This window comes from Ischnura elegans, chromosome 7 (genome assembly GCF_921293095.1).
Source record: "Ischnura elegans chromosome 7, ioIscEleg1.1, whole genome shotgun sequence".
NCBI classification, from domain to species: Eukaryota; Metazoa; Arthropoda; class Insecta; order Odonata; family Coenagrionidae; genus Ischnura; species Ischnura elegans.
This window is the reverse complement of record NC_060252.1, coordinates 93,456,882-93,468,604: the sequence shown is the minus strand read 5'-3', so window position 1 is coordinate 93,468,604 and position 11,723 is coordinate 93,456,882. Positions and strand designations below refer to the sequence as shown.

The window sequence follows — 11,723 nt, the reverse complement described above, 5'->3', positions numbered from 1 at the left end:
CGTCATATTGGGCCATAATGGCCCACTCCGGCATAATAGGGTGTTAGGATTGGTCGGGCATGCTAGTGTTAACCCCCACGCTGGTGCACTGAGTGGGGGAGTACTTTTTCCTTCACAACCTTTTTGTTCATGCTGGAAAACATCCAGCATACCTCAAGGGTGCCTATAATGTTACATTCTAGATAGTTACCGAGTTTCACAATCATAGGGTACAAATTTCAGTAATAAGGAGGAGTTTTTGTGACCTATGGTGCACAGGGTGCACTGGCTCAACTACTTGTGTAAGGAATTTTGAATCTTTTATTTTCCCCTTAGATTTTACACAATTCTATTAACACAGTCATGGTAATATTTCAAAAGTACAAATTGACTTTCATATGCATACAATTCAAAAAGACAATGATGAGCACAAAGTTTTGAAACCTTGAATGGGATGGTGCATGAAGTGCCTACCCCTGTGAAAAAATTGTATAAACCTGTATAAAATTTGTATACATTCTTATACGTTGTCATGATAATTGTATAAGAATGTATACAAATTTTATACAGGTTTATACAATTTTTTGTAGGTGTGGACACAACTTCTTGTGTGAGAAATTTTGAATTTTTTTCCCAATATTTTTTGTAGCCAAACCATGTATGCAATTAAGTTTTCTTCGTATGAATTGAGTTTCAAATGCCTGTAATTCTAACTTACGGGGTATAAGAGGACTTTAAAATCCTTAGTTGCAATTGCATGTCAGAAATGGTGTTGTAAAATCCCTAAATTCAATAATAATAGCAATTTATGCAGTTGTTAGGTTTTTAATTGGGTTTATTTAGTGTGCATATTTACTACAGACTTACTGATTTAAATACATGCATAAACAGTCGCCTGGTATGCATAGAATGAAAGTTTTAATTATTTAACCACCATTATTTTAATTTATCAGTAAACATGCATCAAATAATAAATTTAATTGGTCAATCTACTAGAGTAATTATCATAACAACCGAATGTAATGAATCTACTTAAGTTCATAAGTAAGGTCTACGCTATTTACAAATTTTGCTCCAGTGCACTGAGTGTCAGCATGATTGCTGATGTTACACTGAGAGGGTTAAATCATGCAGAGCTGATGTTTTTGATGCAAAGGCATGACGAGGTTGGCTTGGGGTAATACTAAGGTTGAGCCAGATAAAACCCCCTCTTCTAAATACTTCATCTTGGCTATGCCTGAAGTATAAGGTAAAAAAGGGTAAGAAGATTATTGGAAAATGTTAACTTTCTATCACCAAGTCTAAAGTACAATATTTCCTGAATTAATATAAATTAAATTCATAAAACTTACTGCCTTCACCTTTGGAAATCTTTCCAGCAAATCCTTGGATGAAGGTTATCAAATTAATTAGATAAATTTCATGTGCATGGCTGACTAACTGGTTGTAGACTGACTACTGATGGGTTTTTCCAAAGGTTTCGTTCATTAGCAAATGCATGTGCTTTTCATTTTTATTTTAGGTGTTACCTCTGTTCTCCCTTATTTATACTGTTGTAGGTATTACAGTAAATTTTTCATACTCATAATAGTTTATCTTAAGATGGATTCATTAATTCCTTCTAATGTTATTGCTCAAACGTTTTAGTAGCCTTTGAGTGAAGTGCTTTTCTGAAGAAGTTTATTCAAGATAAGAATAAACCATTTAAATTAGATGTGATTTATAGTTTTCAGTGTGTTACCCCAAAATACTCTTCGTGGGTATAAGTAAATTGTGCTCTTTCATACTAATTAATAAATCTCCAATAATTTTGCTTTGTTCTTAATTTTTGTATTAAAAGTTTAATAGCTTAAACTTCACTAAGCTAAATTGATGGATAATTGTCTCTTGCTTGTGGAACTAAGCTACAATTTGTGAAAATGGGGTACATTGTAACTCTGTGGTTACAAGCTATTGACGAGTAACTATCAATCAAGCTTGTGATACTTTCTCGTCCAAGCACATGAATCTGTAATTAATTCAAAATTTCATCCTGAGAAATGAGGGAGGCATTCTTATTCCCTTATGAATTTTAAATCTAATTTCAAAGGTTCCCTGTCCAATTACTTCAATGTAAAATCAAGAAATCTTTGCTACGACAGAAATTAAATAAGCAACCATGAATTCTACTCTGGATCTAGGTTTCTGAATTTTCCTCCATTTCTGTTACTTTTGTAGAGTATAGTGACAAACTCATTGCTGGCAGTATCTTCAGGTTATGGCAGTTAATTGAATTTTTAACCAAGATTATATCTTGATCCACAGCTAGGAATGAGTTTACGTGATTGATTGATGGTATCCACCGATAAGCATTTGTGCAAAAGCTCGAAGGTTCGATAGATTCACGAAAGTCTCCACTTGGAGAAAAAAAAAAAATGGAAAACTTATTCTTCCTTTAGTGGAAAATGGCATCGTAAGTTTTTCAGCCCTTCAGTAATTTAGCTTTTATTTTATAATTGCTCTAGCCAAAACAGTTAACATTTTAAAAATCAGCTGATAAATTTTGAACATTTTCGCTTCATACTTTCTGGGTTTTTGCCAACGATATGGTTTTGGAACCCCTGAAATTGGTGCATATTATTTTAGCATCTTTTTCCGTAGTAAAAAGGTCTTAAACCCTTACGAGTGTCAGGGAGAGCTCCTATCTCTCGCGAAAAGTGCCAGTAGTACGACAGCGCTCCTCTTGCAATGTCACTTTAGATGCTGATAGTTCACTACAATCATTCAATAGTCAATATTCATTTTATTTTAACATTAAATATTTTCTTTAAATGATAAAAATTAACTCATGTCACCAAAAATCCGTCAAGTAATACATTAAAAAGGTGAAACAACTTATATTAAAGATTTCATAAGTTTTTGAATGTATGCCTTCATTTGTTTTTGAGAGCTAATTTTTTTTTCCTAACCTACTATAAAATCACCGAAAATGCCTCAGCACTTTTAGCATAGTACCTAGAAAATCTATTGGCACTCTAAGGGCTAATATATATGCTTTTCTGTATTTGGCAATTCGTGCATATCCTATATAACCCCTCATGTAGATTAGAACCAGCTTCTCTTTTGGTGCCAGGCTTATTTTTACTCAGATGTTTGTTAAGCATATCTCCCATTATTATTCAAACTACATACCAACTTGCCTTTGTGTATGTAGACGGGAAATCTCATGAATTTTCCATCTGGCTAGGATATCTTCTCTAGCGTGAAGCCAGGAAAAATGGGGGAGATTCATTTGGAGAAGAGGTACATTTCAAAGGTTTGTTTGGAGTGGTACACTTGGTCCATATCTCCCAAAGATTTCAAGTCAATTTTAACCTCTTGATCCCCCCTCCCTTCCCTGCTTGCAACAGCAGCCTTCTCATCTCTACTACCCGGTGGCTTATTCACTCTATCTTGCTGTTCTTTTTTGTATCGGTTTAGTGCTAAAACATTTCAAGCTCTTCCACTGTTCAATTGAGTGTTTACTCCTAGCATATATAAGTGTGAATGTGTGTGCTATCTTCTACCACTTTCCAATGTGATATTTAAAATGAGCTGTGTAAAGATGGCCTTCAAAATTGTTTACTGAGGCTCCCTTTTTGGACAAAGTGGTGCGTATCTTCACCTCAGTGCCCCAAAGGGCTTCGAATTAGATTGGCCTGCCTCAGCCAAACTGTCAACATGCATTTGGGGACCAATGTCTTCCCCAGTGAGTTACTGGTAGAACTAAACTTATCTTTTGAATAATGAAATCAAACATGCACAACTCAAATTTGTTGAGTGATGAAGTGTTTTGAGTTAATAGAATGCAGGCCACAAATAGTTAAAATAGTCTGGTAGTGTCATGGGACAGTGCGATTGATCTGAGATCCTCATTTTATATGATATCACATAGGAATTGAAGAAATTGATTCCTGTGGGTTCTCTGAGGGAAGGTAGTTTCTCCTCAAGGTAGAGGAAAACAAAGGTCCATCTCTCCTAAACACTTGAAAGCTGGCATTCAGTGACAAGGGCATTTCATGAATGAGTTTATGAAACAGCCATAATGTGTTATCATCAGTGAACAAAAGCGATAAACTCAAGGGGACCAGAAAAAAATGCCTTTCGAACTCGTAAATACACATCGAGAACAGGCATGTAGTCAGAAATCTCACTGAGGGGGGGCTTGGATGGTTGCCTATAATTGTAATTTTTTTAAATTTCAATGTACACGCATCAGAAAATCATATATTTCCCGAAATAATATAATATTTTTTATTACATAGCACTAAAATTTAGTGTCAACATTGGTTTTTACGGAAATGTCTGATGTTTTTATGTCTTGATCTCTGTACACGTTTGTTTCCAAAATTGTCTGATTTCCAAACGTTAGGGTACTGACAGGTTACTGCGTATTATTATTAGTAAATTAATCAGATTTTGTTAAAATTTTTTATTTGGCCCTGAACTCAGTCCACTACTTATAATAGTTAAGAGAAAGTCAGATAAGTGCCGATGTCTTAGTGTATTGCAGGGGCACAATTCATGTGGCTATAAAGAAAAAATCTTGAGGGAGGCCAAAGGCCCCTCTCCTCTCCATGGCTATGTGCCTGATAAAGAAGTTTGCTTAGTCTGGGGTCAGAAACACCATTGGCTTTGAAATCGAGTCCCACAGGGGTCTGTGATTGATGCTGGCTATTTATTATTTTTTTAAGAATTTACCGAGAACTGATGAAATTCATGTAAAGGAAACAAAACATTGATGTGATGCACAATTTTTAAGTAAAGAAATTAGTATAGAAATTAATACATGTATTGAAGTGGGATAGCTGAGATGATTATTAGAATTAAATATTTAAAAATGCATAAATAAGATTAAGCCCTGGAGGCTATTTTCAGCACTTTATGCATTATTGATAAACATGTAGGTCAAGTCGTGTCATTCATTGACAATACGTAAACAGTAAACCCCAACAACTTGCTCAAAAATCTTAGTAGTACATATCTTACATGTCAGTGAATTGGCATTCATGTGTCTGATTAAATATCAGAAATAATTTCTATTACTTAATATATGATAACCCTTAAAACTTGTCAATGTATAGAATTACTTCTTTGATTGAATATTGTTATCCAATGAAGAATATTGATATTTGAATGGGCTCGTTCCCATTACTACTGAATAAGTTCCTGATACATATTACCTAAGAGAATTGAATAAATCTTTTTTCATGTCATAACTGGGTCACACTTAAGAGTAACAGTGCAAATGTGCAAAAAAATAGTGCTAAGTGCTACTTTAAGAACGCACTGATCTGCTTTGTTCAAAGTTTGGATTGTTGAAAATATTGTTAGTCTGTAATAATGTACAACACAAGATTCCGTATAGGGATTTCTATTTTACACTTTAGATTGGAGAAACAATATTAGTGTCACCATATACTAGATAAATTAATTTTTATGAACTACTGTAATAGGAATTGTATAAATTATCATGTGGTAAAAGAAACAAGATTGACGACAGTAACTTATTCATAAAACTGATCTCATAAATTATGTGTGCAAATAGGAAAAGAGCCCGTATGTACATGGTAAGTTATTTCCTTGTGTACTTACATTTAAGTATATTGGTGCTGCAAACTTTCAGAAATATTTTATGATTTAAATTCTGATTTTTTAAGTGATGGGTGAATTAGAAAAGCAAAATGAGCTAACAGTATTCATAAAATATTATATTTTCTGTACATACTTGACTGTATTTGATTGTCATGTACTTTTGTATTTTTGTTGTGAGGCTGTATTTTATGATACTTTGCCATCAAATTTAATTAAATATGGATGTTGCTATGTAGCTAATCATAATCCAAGGTTAAATAAATACATGTTCCATATTACAACTTTACCAAGTCACTTCTCATTCGAAACCATTTTCTCCTTTTCCTTACATGATGAATACTAATGGACATGGTAAGTCTCCATAGGATACACTATTTAAGCTAGGTCATAATCAGAAAAATTCTTGTTGGTCAGATTATTTGGGTCATGGTCTTAAAGAACATCTCTTGAAATAACATCAGGGATAGCAACTAGCAAGGGCATTTATCTAATGCCACTTTCACTATTTTCTATTATTCCCACATTCTGTATACAAGTTCATTCCATTCCAATATATTTTGGTGAACTCACTGCTTAGTATCTTCCTCACTACATATTCTTCTTCTTGTTCATTCATTCCTTTCTCTGACTAATAATGTATTGTCAGTGACCCTCCAATGTTTTCATTTCCATGGCTCCAAGGAACCTCTTGGTTATAGAAGTACATTTTCGGTCTTGTATCTCCCACATATGCTATGACTGGTCACACAAAGACCTTGTTTCTTTTCTAAAATAGGTACATATGTATCTTTGCCAAATTGAGGCATCCAGCTAGCTTGTTGGCTTTTGTCAGTTGCTGTCTGACTTACTTCTTGATACATATTCCTAGTTTGAGATCTTAATTCCCAGATATTTAAACTAAATTTCTTACTGAATGACTCATCAACCTCCAGTTTACAGCACTGGGGTACTCTTGATGTAATCATACACTTAATTATTTCAGGGGAGATGACCATATTGCATTTTGGTGTAGCTTTAAATATGATCAGAAGTTTCTGGAGTTTAGGCCAAATGATGCTAAAGTGTTTTGCCTAAACTGTTTTTTTTTGTTTTTGACTTCCTTACCCTCTTTGCTTTAAATATGGGCAGGAGCCCCTGTAAATCGTCCTCACAATATGACGAGAGAACTCCATCATCAGAAGTAAATGATCTTGAGCATGGATTATCTTCTGAGAGTAATAGTTGGGTGAGAGAGAAAATTTCCAGAGGGGTGAGAGCACAACTCATGTGAAGAGGTGGAAATGAAACATTGAACAGATGGTAGGGGGGAGCACTATTCCTTGACTCAACTGTATCATTTTATAGAAACTAATCCTCAAGGGCCATGTCCTGCTGTATGACTTTGGTTGCTACTGGCCACCAGGTACCCACCCCTGATGGAACATGATTGGGTAGGGCTCATCGAGGGATCGTAAAAATATTTATTATGGCTAACATCATTTGCTAAGGCTTTGAGATGTTTCTGATGAGCTTGAATGGAAGATCTTCACATATTCCTGTTACCAGAGATTAGCATAGATAGGTACCTAATTAATTATTAGTTTACCCTTTTTGTTTAAAACTCCACTTCTGACCTGAATATGCTGGCGAAGCTATTGTTATCAGCCATGAAACAATGCAGTGGATACCTCAAAATCATAAGACCAACTAATCAGTTACATTATCTACTTATAACAATATAAGACTGAATCATATTGCACATTTGAAATAATTCAGTGTCCAGGCTCAAAGGTTAACTATAATTTCAATAGGATTCCAACAAAAACCTTGCCCAAGTAGAAAGACAATCTCATCTCTGGGTGGCTTTTCCCTCAAAATATCTCTTGATCTATTGATGCCACAATGATGAAAATTTCAAAATGAAAACAGACAAATTTCATGAATGTACGAATAAGAGATAACCAAATATCCCCTTATCTGTTCACTATCTTGACTGGACGAAAGATAGATGAATTGGTAAGTTCATTTGAGCATCTTTGGTAAAGAATTTGAAGTTGGTGAAAGTGCTCTGAAATGGAAAAATGAAAGGAGTAGCTTTCTTGGGTGTTTTCGATGGTAGCTCTTATTCTATATGCTTTCAGACTTTATTTCCCTTTTCTGGGCAAGATTATAAAATAATGCAGCAACACTACTGCAGGCGGCGTGGTTTGAAGTTCAATTCAAAATTCACAAGAGGTGGCTAAAATATGAAAAAGTTCAGTGATAACGTAGTAAACTTCCAGCTCCCTCAATTTGGTTATATGTACATGGGCTCCATTGTATTGCAAAACCAGCTAACCGATTGGGTACAGAACTATTGAGAATAAGCACAAAGATTGATGCCATATATGTGGGATCTCTAAACTTACATCTGCAAACAGCTTCACTGAAGAAAAAGGATGATATGTACTTAACACATTCAATGCGGATGATATTTTCACCGAAACCTCCAGTGACGGATGGGTGATTTTCCTTCATAACGATGGTCTTGGAAGTAATACAACAGAATTTGCAATTTTGTTTGTTTCTATTTCAAGCAATTTGTAAAAAACCCTAATGACATACATGTATGCCACCCGTCACCAGTAATTGACAATTCACGCAACCCGCATTACACACATGCAATTTTCCTTGAATGAAGGAGTGAACTTTTCATATTTCCGTTTATAATACTTCTTCTACCATTGATTCCTTAGGTTAATGGCGGAAATATCTTGGAATTAGTCTTTACGTGTATTTATTTCAACGGCCGTAGATTTAATTTATTCAAGTCACAGAAGTAGAACAATGTTACCTCAGAGTTATTGCAACATTGAAACATTTCAATAAAAATTCTCACAAATGTTTATGATATATTTGAAAGCAAGGCCTTAGAGCCCTGGTTGACCTTCACATTCTGGGCAAATTGCAGTCACTGTCCTACGGATGCCTTCACGGTTAGCGGAGAAATGAAGAGCCTGCATCATTCCTAAAAACCTATCACGGCACATTTTCTCCCGAATATCGGTACTCACACTAATTCTGACCTCCAATCGTTAAAAATCGTGTTAACCCTAATTGCGCCCATGTGGAGAAGAAGGCCCAGCCAAGTTTCCAGTTCTCCCTGTCCAACAGCTTCCAATCCATTATGCCCTTAGTGAAGGCCCTTGGTGAAGGATTTCGGAGAAAAATGCTTACTGCATTTTTCTCCGTCTATGAGAGGATTATTTCAAAGAAAATATCATTTGCAAGTTGAAATAATCTCTGGGAGTGCCGCTGGTAGGAAGAGACTCCAACCTTGAGCCTTAAAAATTATCCAGCAAAATAGTACAATTTGTGTAATGGAGTGTTGCATATGTGATTAATACCTTAGTTTTTATGAAAATTAAGACTGTATCTGTACCTAACACTAGAATGTATTAATGACCTATAAAAATGAAAACACCATAATGATCAGAGGACAAGTAATTGATGCGGAGCAATGACTGAGAAAATATGCCGTAAAATTAGGAAAAAAACCCAAATTATGTAAAAAAACATAATTTGCAATAATTATTTTAAAATTATTAATAAAGTATAAAATACGACCTTTTGGACCGCATGGAAACATTTTTGAATAAAATAGTAAGTTTTGAGATGGGAATACACGTTATTAACAAAAACTAAGTCTGATAATAATTTTTGTGGTTGCACATAAGATATGAATAAATTAAAAAATAAGATAAAAATACTATTTCAAGGAATAAATAATGGTTAAATGCCGTAATGCTTAAAATACCTCTGAGTCTATTCTTTTCCGCAATTTCGTTTACAAAGCTAAGGAAACAAATAAACGAGTAAAAAAATAGAGACCAATACTGTAGATAATGTAATGCAGTGTTGCATACGCCATTAATATGTTATTTTTTTATGAAAAGGAAGAAAATCTGCAACTAACCCAACACGTATGAATAACTCAGAAAATGAAATAAAATAGAAATGAATAGAGGATTGGTAATTGACCTAGGGAAACGAATGAGAAAATATGCAGTAAAAGTAGGAAAAAGACCCAAAAAAAATCACCCAGGATAAACGTAATTTGCATTATTAAAAAATGTTCCTAGCAAAAGAAATTCAAATATAACATTATTAACTGAAGCACCGCACTAAGATCATTTTTTTTATAATGTAGCTAGTATGAAACGGGGATAAATATCTTCAATAAAAACGTTAGTCTAATCATAATTTTTGTGATAGCACATAAAATATGAATAAATTAAAAATGAAGGTAAAAAAACAAATTTAAAAAAATAATCCATATGTAAGACATGATTATGATATTTACGATAAGAATGATGAAAAAGAGACGAAGGAAATGAAAAGAAAAATCTCAACCTGCCAAATTGTTCCAAAAACAGCAGTAAAGTAAACAAAAAAACACTAAAAATGAAGGAACACGTAGAACTAGAAACGGACACTTCCGCAATGGTGTAAGGTCAATCCCGAACTGCGGGAGGGTGAAAAAGTAACGCTAGGCGCGCTCGGAGCACCCTAGTGACCAGCGGAAAAACGTACTCCCGAAGACATACATTTATGTCATCCGCCTGAGTGGAAAAGCCCTCATGACATATATATATGTCATCCGCACTGAATGTGTTAAAAGGTAGATTATATGTATAGTTACCTTTCCAAAAATTACAGGAAAAAATAGACTAAAAGGAATCATTACTTGTAATTCAAAAACTTCACCTCAATTACTGGAATCTCTGGACTTTTTTCGTTCCTGGTGGCTCATTTCAGGTCTTACATTCTTGCAGACCACCTAAAGGCGGTCATAATTTATTAGACTTGAGAATTAGAAATGGTCTTGTGGCAGTAAACAAAATATCAATATCAAATATCAATATTTATTTTCAAATCACCTCCGTATAATTCACAATGTATAAGAAAAAATATTGCTTGCATGATCTTCTGTTGTGCACATCTGTTGTACAAGTATTTGTTTCCTTCGTTTTCACACAAATAAAAATTATAATTTCATTACAATCACTGGTGATGCATGATACACATAAATATGGATGATAAATGATATTTTAGTAAACATTCCCTTATGGAACAATAACTTTTATAAATAGATTCTTCATAAAATTTTAAATCAATATATTAATGAATCATGACAAATGCAAATACTGAAAATATATTATGTTTGAATTATAAATTATGAACTAATATACACAATGGCGATCTACATAAAAAATGAGATGGAAGGATATCATAATGGCACACTAAATTTATCAGGATGACAGAGAAAATTCTAGCCTTATACTATTATGTGTTTACCTCATTGGTGTATATATGTATAAATTCACACTGTATACAAAATGGCAATGTATATGAGACAAGTAGCTATGATTTACAAAAATGGAAGAGGGTGAGACTCAATCACCACTTCAACTGGAATAAGAAGGCAACTACCTTACTTTAGCTGACACAACTACCTCCTGGTCAGACAACCCTCTCAGCACAGAGCACTTCAGATGTGATGAACTGCTTGCCTAAGGTGCTCAGGTCGGTGGTAATGCGTTTGGCCAGCCAGCGAAGGGTGAACAGGGGGAGGGAAGCATCTGACATGCTCGACCGACGCAACGTCAGAATCGCTTCCACCAGACCGAAGGAACTTGTTCAGCACAGCGAATATCTGAGAATTCAGGACCTGATACCTCCTGATTCGTGCCACCATTCGCTTCAGGTGCTGAAAGGAAGATACAAGTGCTGTTATTACAAACTACTATATACTATCAACTATCGATTATTCAGCCCTCGACCATTTGGTTTGCGGAGAATCCAGGGTATTTTCCCTGAGCAGCATGGGGAAAGAGTGATACAAATACTGAACTTGAGCAGATCTGGAGATCATCAGCTGAATGCACCCAGTGAATAAGGAGAGTTTATGCATGATTTTCATTAAAAATGACATGGGATTACAAACGTTTTAGGATATAATCACGAATAATTAAAAAAATGGCCAAACAACAACAAAAGTTTTGACTCCTGACGTAATGGCAATAAGTCAAACAATGAATCAAGGAATGATTAAGACTATTACTAGTGATGGGTTGATTCCAAAATTTTAACGATTCCGATCCCGATTCTGA

The 11,723-nt window shown here is 34.6% G+C and overlaps 1 protein-coding gene across 4 annotated transcripts in view; it reads right to left on the bottom strand.

Moving 5' to 3' along the window:
* Positions 1-10,461: 10,461 nt before the first annotated feature.
* The window catches only part of LOC124161872 (cytoplasmic FMR1-interacting protein), a 53,672-nt gene continuing 52,410 nt past the window's right edge, over positions 10,462-11,723 (bottom strand). For all 4 annotated transcript variants that reach the window (XM_046538100.1, XM_046538104.1, XM_046538102.1 and 1 more), the window contains one exon: positions 10,462-11,320. In XM_046538100.1, coding sequence (XP_046394056.1) covers positions 11,102-11,320 — 219 coding nt within the window. In that variant the 3' untranslated portion in view covers positions 10,462-11,101. The remainder of the gene's footprint in view (positions 11,321-11,723) is intronic.